The 19,421-nt window shown below is 42.0% G+C and overlaps 1 protein-coding gene across 1 annotated transcript in view; it reads right to left on the bottom strand.

The window, feature by feature from the left end:
* Positions 1–15,588, bottom strand: part of LOC138247365 (proton channel OTOP2-like) — a 31,396-nt gene extending 15,808 nt beyond the window's left edge. Inside the window, exons 1-3 of the mRNA XM_069202027.1 lie at positions 15,183–15,588; positions 4,329–4,465; positions 1,396–1,454 (exon numbers count right to left, since the gene is read on the bottom strand). Of these exons, the coding sequence (XP_069058128.1) occupies positions 1,396–1,454; positions 4,329–4,465; positions 15,183–15,570 (584 nt within the window). The 5' untranslated portion in view covers positions 15,571–15,588. The remainder of the gene's footprint in view (positions 1–1,395; positions 1,455–4,328; positions 4,466–15,182) is intronic.
* Between the last annotated feature and the right edge of the window lie 3,833 nt (positions 15,589–19,421).

Genomic DNA, 19,421 nt, shown 5'->3' with positions numbered 1-19,421 from the left:
AGGTTTCTGAGAGTCGTCCCACATCCAGAGATTTTAAACAACCAGTCTGGTTTGCGAACAAATAACCACATTTTCAAGAGCTTTCAAAATGTAAGGATATCTTGGTGCAAATAGTGAAAGGCAAGGAAGCATAGACCTTTGGTGTGGACATAGAACATGATTTGTCAGTAAAAGTAATGTTTCTGGCCTTAGGTATGTGCAAGAGTGTCTGCTTTGAGTAGCGTAGTACTCCTTCAGGTTTCTGCCAACTAGAGGCCATATTTACAATGCCCTATGCGCTGCAGGAATATCATTTTTAGTGACGGTCCAGGTGGCACACACTACAGGGCCATATTTACAAGGCCATGTCAAGCTACAGCTTAGTGTTTATAAAATATCCTTTATTTTTCGAAATATATACTAAATTAGCATAAAAATTATACTGTAAGTGCGATTATTTTGGAATTATTTAAACAAATATTTATAAATGAATTCAATATATTTTAATTATTTAATAAACATTTGTTATTGTGCTGTAACATTTTATTTTATTAGTTCTAGGTTGAAAATAAATAGTAATCATTTTACATTAAAATATTTCTTGAATCAACTTTACTCATTTTCCTTATTCTTTCTCAAACAGGAATCTCTGACACGATGGAGGGGTGGGGGGTCTCCACCTACATATGAAAACTTACTAGTAGTAACTTTACACTAGTAAATCCTGGTATAAGAGGCTTTGCCAGGGCATAGAGACATGAAAGTCGCCATTTGGAGTAACTTTGAACTAAAAATATTTTACTAAGTGCAGTAGTGGATTTACACGTGAGTAAATTTACACATGTAAATTTACCTTTGTGAATAGGCACCATTAAGTTTTAGTAGCACTATATACACATGCTGTTATTCAAAAGAGGCCAGCAAGATGCAACTTAATGTTTGGTGATGCGTACTTTGCAAAAAGCTGCATACATGTAATTGTGATAAGGGTGCTTCCTGCCCATGGTGCTGAAGAAGAACCTGATGATGGTCCTCTTGAAGAAGGCCTTTGCCCCATAATCGAAATAGTTCATCATGCTGGGATTGCTCATTTGCTAGTGTGCACCACATCAACTGAAGTTTGCTCCTGTCAGAAACTGAGGAGCCTGACAATGGCTTCCCTTCTGTGTTTTTAGGATTGATTTGGAGGAATATTACCCACCCAATCCAGTGTCTCACATTTGAATGGATGTGTTTTACTGAGTGTTTCTAAATGTTCACATACTCATACAGACACGCACACACACGCTCTCTCTCTCTCTCACACACACACACATGCACACTCTTTCTCTTAGTTAAAGGTCACACTCCGTGCCACTCTGTGTGCCGCACCAGGTTGAAAGGATTTGGTTTAAGGAGTGGGCCGTGGACTCTCACCTGTTGATATTAAGATTTGCCTGCACGCAGTCTTTTGCAGAAACCCACAGAAAATAAGTCTGAAAAATAACAAAAGAGTGTATCAAACCACCTATTAAAGATCCTGATAATTGTGAGGTGTAAAGGAAAGAACAAAGAGTGGTCTGCATGGAAATATCACTGCCCAACTTCAGGAGTGCACATGTACTGTTGCTCCATACAACAGCTTATTTTTACACACACTTCATATCCCACCCCATTTCTGAACACTTTCTACCCAATTTGCACACACCTTTTTGTTGAGTTTAGGTCCACTGAAATCCTTGTAGCTCTGATGCACTCAGTGTTCCGCCAGTTTGTGACATTCTCCTCATTCCCCTTAGTTTCCCATCCTGCCGTAAGTGTTAAGGCATTATACCCCCTTAATGTTCATCTGGTTCGCAGTGAAATCCCACCCCACACTTTTCAGTTTCCCTCACAATTCTGTACCACCATGCACACCCTTGCTGTTCCATCTCTGACTTACTAATGTTTTGCTCTGCTTCCTTAACTTGACACACATTGAAAGGACACACTAACACACACACGGTGCTCCCTCTCTGTGCTGAATTATTACCTCTGTGGCAAAAGCTCGATTTTACATGACATAGATATTTGCAAACACTTCCACATTCATTGGCCCGTCTGTTTGCTGCATTATCACACATGGTTCCTTCTGTATGCTTATATACCTATCACACACACATGACCAATTATTTATCATTGTTTGTTAATTTCATATATGCCCTATTACAATCACAGACATTGTCTTTGTCTTCTGTAGTCTATGCATAGTCTTATATAACAGACATTGATCCTTAACTATACAAATTATCACACGCTCCCACATGCACATGCACATGCACACACATACATCTTGATTTATCACACACATGGCTTCATCTCTATCTAGAATGATCACACATATGGTTACAGCTCTAACTTTGAAGCATCACACACACTCATACAGATTCTTCCCTATCTTCATTTGTTTCTGTCTATTCATTCTCATCCTCCCACTATCTCACAGTAGTCCCCCACAAAAAACCCCAACATGACTGCCCGTGACAATGTCTTCACCACCTCAAGCTTCCATACCCTGAATATGCCGAGGAAGATTTTCAAATAGCTCCCAGTTAGCACCAGAAAAGCTGTCAAACACTCCCTGGTCACAAAGAAGCTGGACTACAGGAACACCAACTATGCCGGAATCAACGAATTACTCACCAGAAGGCTGCAGAACATTCAGAACTCAGCTGCCAGAATCACTCTCAACCTCCTTTGATGCACTCGCATCACACCACACCTGGAGGAGCTACACTCGCTCCCCATTCACAAATAAGCATAATTCAAACTCCTCACCCCCACTTTTATGGCACTACCTAACACTGGCCCAACATACCTGAACAATTGCAGCGTGTTTCACAAACCTTCCAGGCACCTCCTCTCATCTGACTCCTTTTTGCATGAATAACACGCATTTGCCATACAGAAAACCAGATCTGGAAGTCTAGCCTTTGCCTACATTGTTCCTGAAGCGTGGCATGACTTGCCGGTGCACAAAAGCACCACTTTAATTCTTGAATTTTGCAATAAGCTGTAAGCCTGGCTTTTCGAGTAGTCCCAGTAGGCCCTAGGTGTGGCTAGACTCACCCCTTTTCAGCGCCAAGATATCCACTTGGGCGATAGTGCGCTGTACAAATCTGCATAGTATAACATTATCTGAGGTGGCACGGTTGGGAATAGAACAATGGATTTGAATGCCACACCGAGTGATTTCCATCTATTAGACTTATTGCAGGCAATGCTCCCATACTCTATTATTGTGTATTTGATGTCCTTTCCAAAGAAACCTGAATACTTCCAGATGCAAATCTTACTGTAAAGTTTATAATAATCCTTCTATGAACTCTTTTGCCTACATCTTCCTCTTTCTCTCCCACCTACTACTATAATGGTGGGTGATTATGAGGAGTATATGGCGCTATCTGTCAGTCTACTAAGGTTCTATTAGTGTCCCGTATTTCCAGTAATAATGATGGTGCACTTAACAGAAGATCACCCCAAACTCCCTATGCTCAGTGATCATAAATCACTGATGTCAACATTGCTATATGTATAAGGCACACATCAAATAAAAAGTCAATTTGAGGTAAGTTTTCTTGTCTTTTATTCTTTGGATCTTGATTTCCAGCCGTGAGTCCCAATCATCACTTGCCACTTGCCGCCAACACGTGTTTCGTCAGGGGTGTACCCCGTGACTTCATCAGGGCTGTAAAATCCTGTCAATTATTCTCCCATATATTTTCTTATATTCTATAATGTCTGGTTTTTGTTCATTCCTCTGTGTTCAAACCAATGTGGGACTCCATCATATAGTGTATCTATATCGTTTGATTGCGGCGTCTTGTTGTTACCGCAAGTGCGCTCCTTGGATTTTTCACTGAAAATATGACCTTCCCTGAGTTTATCTTTAAGCTTGCATGTGGACAATGTAACCCAGTTGTCATGTACAGCACCAACGTGGATCAGGTTTGTTCTCTATGACTACACTCAGTATTAAACTTAAATTATCTGATTCTGTAGTCAGGATTCTTACACATATCACACAAGTTCTATTTTCAATGTGCAAAAGCATACACCCATAATGTTACATACGTATCCTTTTTGATCATGGCCATTAACACGCGGACCCCCTCTATCAGGATTATCAGTCATACCACTGTAGCCCTATTGTGCATACAACAAACATGGCTCCAGCCTTACCATAAAATTGCACACTTGTGGCTCATTCATGATTGTGACTTATTCCTGTAGGACCCCAATTATAATTCGAATCGTTCCCCACAATTGACATCTATCTTGTCTGGATGGCAACTGCATCCAGAATGAACAAAAACATGTGTCGGGCTCACCTGGAGGATGACAAACACCAGCTGCACTGCAGGGTACACTATCTTGATTGGAGACTCACATTCGATGTAGCCAATGTAGTAACCAATCTTGAAGACATCTAACAGCAACGTGCACAAACCGAACAATGCCAACCCGCCTGGAGATGAAGAAAGCACAGGGTAAAAAGACACCATGAAGGCCTGTTCTCCGAATCAGAGATATCAGAATAGACTGCTTTCTGATTCATAGGTAACCATGACATCAGAGTCCCTATGATCAACAGAGAAGCAGTCCACCCTCTGTATTTAGATTTGATTCCTCACTCTACATCAAATAAGGTATTTGCACCGTTAATAACGTTATCCTCTCTTGACTAGTTTCAGCGTTCAAAACGAATATGTTCAGCATGACAACTTTGGTGCAGATCGATCAAATTATTCAAGTATAAGGGATGTCTCGAAGTTTTTAACATTTTAATGACACAGCAACTTTTCCATCACGTGGCACCATTTCTTGATTTGGTAATTTTTTTCCATCTCTGCACAAGCAAATTATGAATTTTTTGTTTTAGGCTTGTGATTTCTGGAAAAATTAGAGAATTCATCTCCAACGGTAAAATATTGAGGTGCTTGTGCATGACATGTTCTCTTTCATACCTCCCTATGCCTGCAATCAAAATGAAAGAGGGGAGAAAAGTCAAAATAAAAGAAGCAGAATGGTTCATGACGTACGTGGGCAGGCCCTGACTCACTCACATATGCATATCTTTCACAAGACTGTCTGACATGCCAAGGAGTGATATAAACAAATCCACATTGGTAAAACCAATAGGTCTTGCCTATGCAAGAGCTATTGACTTTGCCAATGTGTTTGAAACATGCCGTATGTCAGCATGGCTACTGTTCAGCATGGCTAAAGGTTAATGGCATAGAGGAGAGTGGCGTTGAGTGGAATATCAGGGAGTGACATAGAATATTGTGGAGGGGCATGGAGGGAGTAGAGTGTCATAGAGTGGATGGGCATAGAGTGGAGTAGAGTGTCGTAGAGTGGCTAGAGGGTCATACAGTGGAGTGTGTATAGTGAAGTAAAGTGGTGTGAAGTGATGTAGAGTGAGTTGCGTAGTGTAGCATTGAGTGGAGTGGATTGTCATAGAGCAGAGTGGAACAGAGTGGAGTAGAGTTTCATAGAGTGGAGTGACAGAGTGGAGTAGAGGGCAATGGATGGAGTAGTGTTGTGAAGTGTCATAGAGTGGAGGGTCATGGAGTTTTGTAGAGTGGAGTAGAGCAGAGGGAAAGAAAGTGCAGTGGCGTAGAATTTAGTAAAGTGGTGTGGAGTGGCGTAGAGGGAGTTGCATAGAGAGGAGCAGATTGTCATAGAGTGGAAGAGTGGAACGTCATAAAGAAGATTGGAGTGGCATAGAATGGAGTAGAATGTTGCAGAGTGGTGTAAAGTGTTGTACAGTGGAGTGGTGTGTCATAGACTAGCATAGATTGGAGTGTCATAGAGTGGCATGTCGTAGAGTGGTATGTCGTGGAGTGGCGTTTCATAGAGTGGAGTGTTGTAGAGTGGAGTGGTGTGTCAAAGAGTGTTGTAGAATGGAGCAAAGTGGCGTAAAGTGGAGGGTAGAGGAATAGAGGGATATAGAATGGTGTATAGTGGAGTAGAGTGTTTTGAGTACAGGGGCGAAGAGTGGAGTGTCGCAGAATGGAGTGAGATGGCATGTCGTGTTGTAGAGTGGAGTGGCATGTCATGGAGTAAAGTGGCGTAGAGTGGAGTGGCATAGTGTGGAGTACACATGGTGTGGTAGCCTACTGCCATTGCTGACACCACATTTTCAACTGAAATTACCATTACCTGTGCACAGACATACAGTTTTACTTCTAAAACTATACAGCACCCAAACGCTAAAATGTGAAAAAAGCATCACCTAGTATATTGCTTTATTTTGATTGTAGTAAATATTTATTTCCAAAGCACTTTGAATCAACAAACGTGATTTATTTGCACTTTCCTAATTCTGATATATTATAAAATATCTGCACAGTTCCTTTACAGACATTCAAATTTGTTGTGTGCTAGAAAAAGGCCTTCGCTTTCATAACCCCAGATTGTCAGATAAATACTCTCACTTTGAAGTCAGCGAAGGAAAAGCAAATACCAAGCTCTCTCGGAAGACAGAGTCTGACATTTGACCTCTGTCTTTTCTACAGAAAATGTGACAAGAACAAAATCTAAAGGCCTGTTTGCAGAAAGCGAGCACTTGTTGAAGCATACAGTAAACAGGCCATGCTCCATGGGAGAAACTAACTTAAATGAATCCAGCAAATAGAAGATAAGTAATTGTGAGTTACAAAACACAGAGCCAATGGTAAGCAACAGGTAGAATGCATTCCTCGGGAAGCTTTCAGAATGTCCCCAAGATGTCTTTATCAACAAGATAGTTGTGCTGTCTGGGAGGCTTCGACCCAAAAAGGGCCTTAAACTCCAACCTCCTAGTCTTGGCCAAAATCGGGAGAGCTACACACACTCTCTGGCCTTACATATTGGCTTGAAAAACCCTATCCGGCTTGGTAGAACAGCTGGGAGGATTTTTTAAACAAATCCCACCTTGACCAAAGGCAATGTGCTGGGTATTTATTTTTTCCCTCCTCTGCCTTACATAAGGGCCACTGGGGATGAAATGTGCACTTACAATCCCATATTGCCCAAGGGCAGGAGGGCAAAGTTTGTGCCTTTCACTGGGGAAGATGTATCTCACAATAACAAGTGACAAAATATTGATCTGCCTTAATAAATATAAGTATATATGTACTAACGCTAGCAATGTCATACCATTTTTTAAAATGAATTCTTCCCTTATCTGCACCCTTGCCACCTGTACTGGCTCCCTCCATGTTGCCTCTGGGGAGCAAGAAAGAAAACGCTATGATGCAACCTGCGCCGGCTGTGTCATAGCGCTTTTTAAAGAAAACAAAAAACTTTTAGCCATGCTGCCCAGCAGATGTGCTAACGCATGGCATGGCTCCCACATCAATAACTCTTGTAAGCAAGAACTATTGACATTACTAATGCATGTTTTATTTACCCCCACCTTGCCCAAGGGCAGGATGTGGCTATTACTTTACACCCCATCGTTCATAAACTTGGGGAAAATTTCTAGCCCAAATGCATTTCCATGGTGCCGAGGGTATTTAAACTCTGCACTCACTAACTACCCAGCTGACCTGTGCACATTTGTGAATAGGTCAGCAGAGCAACAGAAAGGAACAGACGCAGGAAGACAGAAACAGAGGAATATGGGAAGAGGGACAGAGTTAAAGAGAGGAACAGGGCAACAGATAGAGAGAAGAAAGGGATGGGAGAGCAGAGAGAGTGACAGCGACAAAGACTAAGGGCCTGATTACAAGTGTGGTGGCTCATGGTGGCTGTCGGACCATCGGTGTTGTGGTGGTCTCACCGCCACATTACGAGTTTGGCAGGCAGCTCCGCCAACCTACTGCTGTCTGCCCCAGGATCTTCAATCCTGACGGGTTGACGGTGGCGGAGGTTGGGATCAGCCAGATCGGCGCTGTAGTCAGCACCTCTCTGATGATTACGACCTGGTTCCCTGCCAGCCTTTTCATGGTGGGTTCACTGCCATGAAAAGGCTGGCGGAGAAAAGGCACCTGGCATAGACAGTGCAGGGGTCCCCCTGCCCAGCACCCCCCCCCAATGCTCACTATCTGTTGTGCAGACAGTGAGCATTGCAAAGGTGCCGGTGCACTCTGCAGGCGGCAGCATTGCCGCCGGCTTGATTACGAGCTGGAGACAATGCTGCAGTCACTTGTCCGCTTCCGGTTCCGCCTGTCAGCCCAGCGGGAAAGCCGTAATGGATCCGGCAGGGAGGTAACCACTATAATGCAGCAGCCTCCCCGACAGACGTTCAGCGGACGGGTCATCCTGTCCGCCAAACTCAAAATCAGTCCCTAAGAGTAGATATAGGTAGAATAATATGTTGCAGAAAGTAGCAGCAAGTGTAGGCCTAAGAGTAATTGTAGGACAAAGAGTAGAAATGACTAGTAAGTCTAGGACTAGGAAGGGATAAGTGTAGCATTAAAAGTAAGAGTTGTATAGGAGTAAAACTAGGAGTAATTAGGAGTGAGTGTTCCTAAGAGTAAAAGTATAGTAAGTAAGATACATTCAAATTCCCCAAAAAACTAAAATTGGAAAGGAGTTAGGGTTGACAAATGTACTGACAATGTCTAGGCCGTAAAAACTTAAAAGGCAAGACATTCAAAAGTTAATACAGGCCCTTGCTGCACTATCATTCAGCATTACCACTTTTCAGCTCCCTGAAACACTAAGTTAGTACCACACTGCTACTCCAGAACAGCAATACTGCACAGGAAAACTCCACAGCCATGAATAAAACACAATTTCATCTTCTTAAGCGTAACTATGTCCAATTATTCATTGGATTATACTGCTCAGAGGATTGTCATGGATGGTCACAGACAGCATGCCACCCCTTCTCTTTATAAAAGTATTGAATATAGATCAATTTATATTAGTATTTTTAGATCAGATTGCTTTGCCACATTTCTGAAGGCCTCATTGCATTCTGTAACACGGGGTTAATCTTGAGAGTAGTAACATCATTGCATTGCATCATTGGTCTATACATTGCATCAGGCCACATAACACCATGCAAAGTGGCAGCCATCTTGAAAGTATAAGAAATACACTTTCACGTTGGATTGTCGCTGCTTTGGCTTTGCCAAAGTTGGTACATTATAGAAGCACCAATAGAGTCAGCCAGTGTCCAGTGTAGAGGAGCAGCTGGGCAGGAGGAGGGTCACTTAGGAGGGAGAGAAAGCCGAGGAAAGGTAGAGAAGTGGGTAAGTGGAGAGAGAGGCAGAGGAGGGCAGAGAAAGAGCACGACACCAAGCTGCGTCAGTGCTTGATGTCTGGTGCTACGGTAGAGGATTGGAGGAGAGGGACAGGGTGGGGGAGACTGGGGCATAGTCTATATGTGAAAAAGTACCCTGCGCATTGCAAATGAATAAACAAAGTTTCATTAGACAAAGGCTAACCTAATTTAGCAGAGAGCAACATGTATTAAACTGTTCGAATTGCACAAGTACCATGGACCATAAGCAATGAAACACTTGACAAAGTAAATTTAAAAGTACGTGATGACAGCATGGCTGTTCAATTGGATGAAATAGTATCTTTGACTGTGAGATACCAATGGCAGTGCGTTGCTTCATTCCTGTGTCACAAACATGATTAACAGTGATGTGTTACAGCTCTAGGGCGTAATAGGCAGGTATAGTTTTTTTCCGTAAGCTCCCAAAGGACAGAAGAAGATGCCCCATAGGTCTCTACTATATATTTAGCTTTTCCAGGTCTCAGCCCTGGCAGCCACTGTCACACTTAGAGCCCTGGCACCATGATTCAGAAAGCTGTTATAAAAACAAACACAAAGTATACATACATGAGTACAAATGAAGTACGGTAGTCTATGGAATTATATTGTCACAGACAGCAGTGGTTCACGGAGTTTTCAAAACAGAAATTGTTTTTTTGCTCATTCCCCTGTTAGGAATTGTTTTGTGACAGCACAGTGGGTGTTTTTGACCCACACATTCCAAGGCTACCTAGATGTACGTTTTGCGAAGTGTAAAAATAAGTCATGATATAAACATTAAACTGGAATAATAAAGCATTTTTGCTAGGTGGTGCAAAAAAGTTAAAAGGCAGATTGAAGAGGACAGGATCTTTGTTGCGTGATTACGTGACCTGATATCAAACCTCAAAGAAGCCAGACTTGCATCGGGCTCCAGAAAGTTCAACAGCATCTCGCTCTCACAGTTCTCAGTTGAGTAGCTACAGCCCTTTCACACTCGTAAATCAGGCAGTCTCTTCTCCTCCTACTATATCTAACTAATAAATACCAAGGGAGTAATAGGTAAGTGGTAATGCAAAGGAAAATGCACATTGAAGGTATTTAAAGGTACTGCATGAAGTAAAACAAGATTCAGCACAAACAACTGGGTGATATCACTAACTGGATCTTATTGCACAATACACCGATATTCTTTAATAACTGTGTCAACCTATGTTCTGCTCCTATTGTGCTGCTCCAGTTCCATACCTACAGGCCAAAAGGTCAACCTTCTGGTCGACCAGTTTAGTTCAGTACTTGTAAACTTAAGAGAGATATATGAACTGCTGCCCGTAGTTTTTCTACCCGTGCGAATTTCTCCCCTGCAGTAGAGTACAAATGTGATTTCTAATCAATGTGTCTAATATGTTCTTCATTATAAACAACATATCTACACTCTGATGTAGTACAAACGACCCTAATTACTAAATTTCGAGGCACATTAATTAACAAGTCAAACAGCACAGCAAAGCGCACAAGTCAATTTGCTGCGCTGCGCCCTGTGACAGGGAAAGCGCAGGAATGCACCGCATCTAACATTATACGGTGCGTTCCTGCCTTTTCCCGGCGCTGGCACACAATGTGCTGCCTAGCACCAACACAGGCATTCTTGCACCATGGTGCAAGGGTGCTTGTGTTGTAAGCAGGAATGTCCCTGAATGGCCCTGAGGCATTTGTCTCTTTCTCTATGTGCTGCAGAATACAGCACACGCAGAAATATATAACAAGCATTTGCAATGCATTGGGTCTCGCTTTTGCATGAGTTAGAGCAATTAGCGTTGTAAATTCCTAACTGGACTTTTCTTGCCACATAAATTTAAAATGAAAAGTAAAACAGCTGGCATAAGCAAGCCAATTCAAAGCGCCATGGCCGCCATGAGCACGAAGGAGAGACACAAAAGGAAAAAGAAGTTCTCACTCAGTCAAACGTATCGGGAAACATGCAATTATCCATGTAACAGGGTCAGGCGGTAACAAAACTGCCCAAAGGATGGACAAATGTAAACCATTTACCAGTGATAACAAAGGAGTTTTGAAAGGCAAGACCTTGAACGAGTGATAGTGATGGGCCTGCGTTGGTCGTGGTTAAAAGCCCACAGATAGATTACAACAGGCCAGAGCACTAGCGCACTCAACCTAAAAACGAGGAGAAATAAACACATTTCTCCTCGTTATGCCACACCTAGGCAGGCATAGCAGTTTTGGTGCATTCCCAGGTATACCACTTATGGTAAATCTGGGAATGCATCACAATCCAGGACTGTTGTGTGGAAACACCCATGCACCACCCATGGAATGCCTCTCTGGTGTAGGGCAGCCAACACAGCAATTTACACTAGGTTGGATTTGTCAAGTCACCCAGGGCTATGCAAGGTGGCCTCGTGTGGCTTGATAAATCTAATTTTAAGAGTTGCGTCGCTTTTCCACCCCATTGTGAGGTGCAAAAGTGACAGAACCCTTAGATAAATTTGCCTCACAATTTATTACAGCATGCCTGTAAGTAAAATGTATGTTTGCAATTCTTTTAATAACTATATATGTTCTGCCTTCCTGTCTGCTTCTGAAAGGCAAGGTGAAATTTACTGATGTGGGGATTGACCCTTTGTGCCTAGTGTCTCAATTATGTACAACCACAGTTCAAAACCCCATTAATGTCTGAATGTATATGTAGCGTGTCTTACTTATTGCTGCGCTAAGTGCATTTTGATTGCTTTAGTAATGTTGCATGCCTTTGTATTGTTTTGATGAGAGAAGTGAGTGCTCATGGTATGAGGTGCTGATTATTTATATATTATTTTTTAAAGATGCCAGTGCACACAGTATCACAAAATGATGTGCTGCAGCCCCTCTTTAGTATCACAGTGCAGCAGATTGACCTTCGAAATCTAGCGGGTGTAGCTCAAAGACACACATAGCGCAGATTTCACTTGAGTCCACACATACCTCCACCTTGCCAGTGGTCAAAGGGCTGCTGGTCGCCAAATTGTGGTAATGCTCCACACAGAATGTAGAAATGAAACAGCCTTTATTGACCAGATTAGATGAAGACCTTCCTTGTCAGCTACAAGCTGCCATATGATCAAAGTGAACCCTATCCTGTGACAGCACTGGAATGTAGCTGACTTCAAATTTCGTAAAGAAACAGATTGCAGCAATATCATGAGATTTTTATAAATTAGACCAAGTTATTGTTTTTATGTGTGTTTTATGTCTCTATGTATTACCACAAGTATGGTGCTTGTTAAAATGGCAATATCTTTTAGGATTACAGTCTTGTAATTGATAAACTCCAATGGTCTCTCCTTCGTGGGCTTTGTTAGGTGATCTGCCTCAATTCTTTTCCAAGTGAGTTTGGGATTTTATTTGATCCTGTGCATTTCATTTCATTCCACCATAGGGTGAGGTTGAGGTTTAGGTTATTGAATGCTTCAGGTATCCCTTCCAATGGAAGCACAAACCTGCAATATTATTGTGGGTAATTCCCTCCTGTACCAAGTGTCTATCTCATTTTTAGGAGAGGCTTTACTTTGTATGTTGCCTAGAATAATCTCAACACTACCTCATTATTCATAATTAACTTCATGCCAAGATACATGGCCAGTATTGGCCCATGTCCCTCTTGGATTTGTTTCAAAATACCTGGTATTGCAGCTATGGATGGAGACGTATATATAGCAGTGTAAATGTTAGCAAATATGATTCCTCATATTGTACATTCTCTTGGAGGGGTGATCATTCATACTAGAAGATGCATTTTCACGATTGGATGCTGATATCTGTCATCTACAAGATGTGTTTTGCAATAGATCCAAAAATGAATGTAATTTCACTGGGTCGAGCATTTATTCATTGCAGTGTGAGTTCCAGATTAATGTTTTACTGATTGGAGCCTTGATGTACATGTGGTGCCCATTGTTTGTAACACATACTGCCTCAACTGTTTGCACATACTCACTACCTCTTCTTGTATAGTGTGTGCAACCTTTACATTTGTAAATTCCAATCTGGGTGAAAGGTATATCCAATTAAGACTGATCAGGTTTTACCCTGTACTTTGAGAATATCCATTATGTTGGGAATAGCATTAATTTTTTATTTCAATTATTTTTTGGGGAATGGGTTGCTAACATTATGAGATAGAGCATATAAGGTGGAGGGACTAGATGCAACATAGTCAATATTCAACAGCCAAATGATGGGGATTTTATGGCTCATGTGGTAGGGATGAACAGTGTCCAGAGGAATCAGCCATTGACTAGGTCTAAAACATGGCTACTCGCCTTGAAGAAGAGCAATTGTCTGTTAGCCTGGGTAGGAAAGCAAAAGACGACTGACTAGTCAGGAATTGGAGATCCATCTGGAGAGGTTTTGTTGATAGGAGGATGTGAATAACCAAGTTCAAATGTGAATTTGAGGTATACATTTTCTACTTTCAATTGGAGGGGTAGTGAGTTCCCCAGGGAATAGTTGTGGAGGTGTACAGATTGACCATTTTGTCTCTTGTGTCTGAATTGTGTTGACAGTAGAGACAGGTCGGCAGACCTGAAGCTTGTGGTCACTTTTGTGAGATCAATCAATGCACCGCTATGGAGTTCTTTTGTGGATGAGTCAGAGTGTCTGAGTGGTTGTTTTTTTATGGCACTAGAAGGGATTTCAGTGCTGCAACTTTTAAACTCACTAGAACCTAGAAACAGACATGAGAGAGTCCTGTGTATAGGCTTTCTACATTGCCTATCACAGCTGTCAACCCGCAGTCTATGAGATACACATTAAGTGGTGGGAATACATTATCTAGTATAATTACCACAGCCGTGGTTTAGAGAAATTTACTAACAATTAATAGACACTTCTTGTTAACTACCAGGCTTAGTAAAACTTAGGTGGAAATTGTAACCAATTTCCGTTTTCCAAGGAGGGAATTCATGTTTTAGTCAGAAGTCACCACCATTGTATAATCATCTTCCCTTTTCAAATGTGAAATCCTTGAAGAACCTAAACAAGCCCCTGTTGTTTAGATGCCAATGGAGCGAGAGAGAAGTGATTTGTCCCCCTAGCCCCACTTCACATACGTTTTCCATTAGCCCTCTCAGACAATTGTTTCACCTGTGATTCTTCAGAGCACAGAAAACACATAGTGGATAGTTCACAAGAATGGACCAGTACAGAGACTATGTCAGACCTTTGACAAACTCAAAAGGCTAATATTTACTTATGTGAGATCTCTCATTGTTCTAATAAGTCAAAGACCATATTAGATGCAAGAAAAGGCTAATGAATATTAAAGCCAAATTAGCACAACTGGACATGCAAACAAATATAAGATAGCTAACATTTTAATAAAACATAACAAGAGATTGCATTTGAATTTCTGCCAATTTGGTTGAAATGCACACCTTCTAATCCCGTCATACCCCTCTATCAACAGTGGTGGTAAGTGACCGTGCATCAGTTCACTGCCCCATATTCATTGGTAGTGATATTCATGACAATGTTAACATGAAGGAAAGTTTAGCCTTTTAAGCAGAAGTTCATGAGGAAGAGTAAGGGATACAGGTCTCAGACTTCAACTGAGCTCTGAAATCACAGTGCAAAAAGGCAAAAGTTTTAGAGATTTGACAAAAAATTGATTGAATCCTCTATACCCTGTTTTGACCCCTGAAATTCACATTAGGACCTGTGAACCGTTGTTGTTTTACATTGTATTGCTGCTTTAGTAAGACGAGTAGTTTTTAGTATTTCAGAGTAGTTGCCTTGTTCCAGAGATTGTTATATTGATTTGAAATGCTCTTCCTTGTTGTCTAGTAAACAAGATTTGAATCAAAGGCTACTATTCACACCCTCATTCCTGCACAGTACTTCAGTACTTTTCCCTATTAAATTGTTGAGAACCTGCATATTCACTAGCAGCCTGCTCTCCCCCTCCCCACCTACTGTGACCATCCTTTACCTCTCAGCCAAATAGGTCCAGCATGGGAGTCTTTGCAGGTGGTATCATTGTACTTCCTGGCAGTGTATAACACGTAAAAGAGCATCCAGGCACTGGACAGAATCATGAGCGTGGTGATAAAAGCCAGCACCTCCACTTCCTGAACAGCCACTTCCCCGAAAGCCCCGCTACTGACTAGTGCACAGCCTAGCAGCAGGAGGTTAATGGTGAGCAGGGCAGAGAACAGGCGGCCTCCCTTCTTCCAGGCCTCAAAGGTGCCAGAGAAAGGTGACTGCTGGGGGATCTGGCTCTCCAAGTGACCAGCAGGGAATCCAAGCGGTATCTTTTCATGTCTGGGTCCAGCATCCTCTCCACAGCAGCTTTCTTTCTTCACAGTATCTTCAGACATGGCTCACACCACCACAACACTATGGAGGGAAACACAAGAGTAAAGAAGAATCAAAGAAGTCAAAGATAATGTTGGCATGCCTGAGTAATAATAATATGGATGCAGGGAAGGGGATAGTGAGATATGCCACTAATAACGGAGGATGTATGGGAAGGGCGTAGTATAACAGACCACTAATAAACGGGAGTGTAGAGGAAGAGTATTGGTGGAAAAGCCCCTAATAATGAGGGTTTGGGTGAATGGTAAAGTGAGAAAGGTCAATAATAAGGAGGCAGTGGAAAGTGACATAGGGCACTAATAATGGATCAGGGGTCCTTGAAGAAATGTATTCACTATAAAGGTAGAGGGAACAGGAACAGTACGAAAGGCCGCTAATAAGGGGAAAAGGAGAGCACAACAGGATACTAAAGAGGCAAGAAGACAGAGCACTGAAGTGGGGTGTAAGACAGGACTCTAGCATGAGTATACGGGGGTGTAGGGTCAGGGACTAACAATTGGGCAGAGAGATAAAAAGAGAAGACAGGACACTATCAGTGGTGGGATGGTAGTAAGAGTACGATAGGTCACTAAAATATGGGAGATGTGTAGGGAAATTCATCCTTTCACATGATTTCCTTAGATCTTGTCTTTTTTTGTGGAATGTGCTGGCTTATTTAGATTCTTAGCACTGGGAGGCTGTTTAACACCTCTCAGTACACGTGACACCTAAAACACAGCAAATAATTGTTAGCCTTAATTTGTTAGGCTCAATAAAGCTACTGAAATAATATGAAAAGTACAACAGTGGCATAAATGTCTAATTTCTCATATGGGCCACAGTGTGGCTTAGTACTATTCACAGAAGTGAGACGTGACAATCATGTGTAACGTGATTCAAAACAGCTACTTACTGCACAGGCTAACACAGCCTTTACCTTTACAAAGACTTATGTATAAACGTCGCATTTCTATGCAGTGTCATAGAAATAAGCTAAGGAATGTCTATGCAGTGTATTTTAATTACCTAGGGGCTTAGAAGTGCAGTATAAATTTAGTAAAGATGCCTAGGCCCTGGCAGCCCCAAGTTAGATCAGCCAGACTCCTACCGTCTTCAGTGATTGAAATTAGATTTTCTGTAGCCCAGGGAAGGGCGGGAGTAACTATTATCAGGGCTTGCCTGGAGATTGAAATAGCATTCTTGGTTGCCCTCCTGAAAGATGCCTATCCGGAAGAATAGGAAAAATAATTACAGGGCCTCACGCTCCCAAGAAAGATCTGCTTGCACTTATCTGAAGAATGTGGAGCAGAGGGAAGATGAACCCAACTGATGCTCACAAAGATCAACAAGAACCTCTGGGAGTTTCCGGGCAGATATACAAAGCTATTTAGCATCTCTTAATGGTCCGAGTTGCTATTTCGGGCCGTTAAGAAATGCTAAATGGGCTTTTGAGATGTACAAAGCACTTCAGGGAATCACAAAATGCTATTTCTACCCGGTGGAAATCGCATTTTGCGATTCCCAAATAAGAAATCGCAAATAGGGATTTCCTATTTCCGATTTCCAAAGCACATGTCCTAAGTATTTCCTAAATGCAAAATGGGCATTTAGGAAATGCAGTTACCACCGACTCCAAGTCGATGGGAACCATGTGCAAGTTTAAACAAGCATTTACAATGCAACGGGTCTCGCGTTTGCTCATGTTAGAGCTGATCGCGTTGTAAACTCCTAACCTGACTTTTCACCTATCGGGCAAAAGTGCATTTATGTACATAACCTGAAAAAGTGAAATTAACTATGTAAAGCGCTCAACTTCTGCCAAGCGAGATCGCGCTGGTAAATTAGAGAAAAAGGAGTCCACGAGCCCGATGTAAAACAGCGAGCCTCACATGTTTTTCTGTACTTGGTCGCTGCGCTCGAGGAGGGCTAACCACCGGAAAAGGCATGACGTATGCGTGCCTTCGACTAATGAAAGTAAGCAGATTTTACTAGGCAAGCCCACGAACCAATAAAAAACACTGACGTGAAGTTGACAGGGCTCCGAGCCCTTTTCTAAATACTAAAGCGTCTCGCTGCGAGCGCATGCAACGCAGGCTCGACCCTAAAAAGCAGGCAAGATGCTTTTTGTAAAGTGCAATAGAACACACAGATGCCCCTAGAGCATCTGTGTGCTCTACATATGCACCACTATTTTTTGGTTGCTTCAAAGAGCCTTTTGCCCATATCTATCCTTGTTTGTTTTGCAAATGCTAAACTGGCTCATTGTAATAAATGGCATGGGATTTCTTAATAGAGATTGCCTAATAGTGATTTCCACTTTGTAGGAACTGCTATTAGGAAATTGGTATTTTGATACATATCATTTTGCATTTCCTAAATAGCGATTACTATGGAGTCTCTATTTAGGAAATGCAAAATTGCATCTACGTACATCCGGCCCTTCACGTTTATGACTCACTGAGCAAACAATGAAGGAAATTAAATCCAGGGTGATTGCCATTGGTTAAACTAGTTGCAACCATTCCTCTCATCACATTTGTGTGCTTGATTAACAATCCTAATTGGCCAAGGGTTTCCCAGATGTGGATCCCTTGTTCATGATCCAGGATATACCTAGTTGATGAGACCTACCAAGGCTGAAAATGGTCTGGCGTTGCTTCTGGAGGGAGTCTCATCTGTCAACTCAGCATGGGCTGTTGCCCTGAGGAACTGGGTCAGTATTTGTAGGTATTCCTCGTTCCACCTTTAGTGTGTTTCATGTTTATATTGACACTATGGCATAGAGTGGGCCTGAATTTGAACCTATTTTTTTCTCAGCCACACAGGTACTTGTCACTATGGGGTATCATAGATATAGCATCAGTTTGAGTTGATATCCTACTGGGTGGGGGGAGAGAACAGATTAAACAGCATTCCACTATCATACATATCACGATTAGAGATATACTAGGGATATACTAAACCATAAGGGGAGGGAGTTGGTGTACATTTGGGAAGGACCAAGCTTGGGAACTCTGTGAGTATAGGTGCAAAGCCTTGGACACAACCATTGCCACCTTACCACAATATCTGGGGCTTACTCATATCGCAACTAGAACACTACTGGCCTCAGGAAGGAGAAGAAGAAGTAGTAGACGAGGTCTGCTTGTTGTCTGCTTGAGGGAGGGCTGAAGATTTATATCCCGCTTCTTCTGGAATTCCAACTCTGGAGGCAATTCTAAAGAGTCAAGTCATCTGGCCGAATATGTGACAGAACAACTAGGTCCTAAACAACTATAGCCTAACCCACTACTGCTAAACAATTAAAAAGTCTCTACAACTAAGTACTGAACAACTACTGTCTAAACAACAGTTGTGCCTGAAAAACAATTGCCTGAACAACATGTATATATACATATGTATTCTAAACAACTAATAAACCATAAAAACCAAAAAGAAAACCTTACCTTAAAATTAGTTGTTCAGGCAATTGTTATTCAGGCACAATTGTTGTTTAGACAGTAGTTGCTCAGTACTTAGTTGTAGAGACTTTTTAATTGTTTGGCAGTAGTTGTTCAGGCAAGTAGTGGTTTAGACATAGTTGTTCAGGATGTTTCCCCATCTGGCCTACTGAATTCCATTCTCAGATGAAGTATAAGAAGGCTATCTTCGGAGGACAGAACCAAGGGAATTGGTATTTCTGATAGATGGATGGCTGAAGAGAAAGGTTGAGCCTTTCCCCCACTGCCCCCTATGCCCTGGTATCCTAGGAGCTGTCCCTAGCAATTTGGAGCTTTCAGAGTAAAATATCTAACATCCTGTAAAGTGGTATTCAGACTTTTGGCTGTGCGCCCTCAAAACTAGAGGTGAGAAGTCTCTCTCTCCTTTCCACACA

Source organism: Pleurodeles waltl, chromosome 7 (genome assembly GCF_031143425.1).
Source record: "Pleurodeles waltl isolate 20211129_DDA chromosome 7, aPleWal1.hap1.20221129, whole genome shotgun sequence".
NCBI lineage: Eukaryota > Metazoa > Chordata > Amphibia > Caudata > Salamandridae > Pleurodeles > Pleurodeles waltl.
Note: the sequence above shows the minus strand (reverse complement) of the source record. Positions and strands in the feature narration are given on the sequence as shown.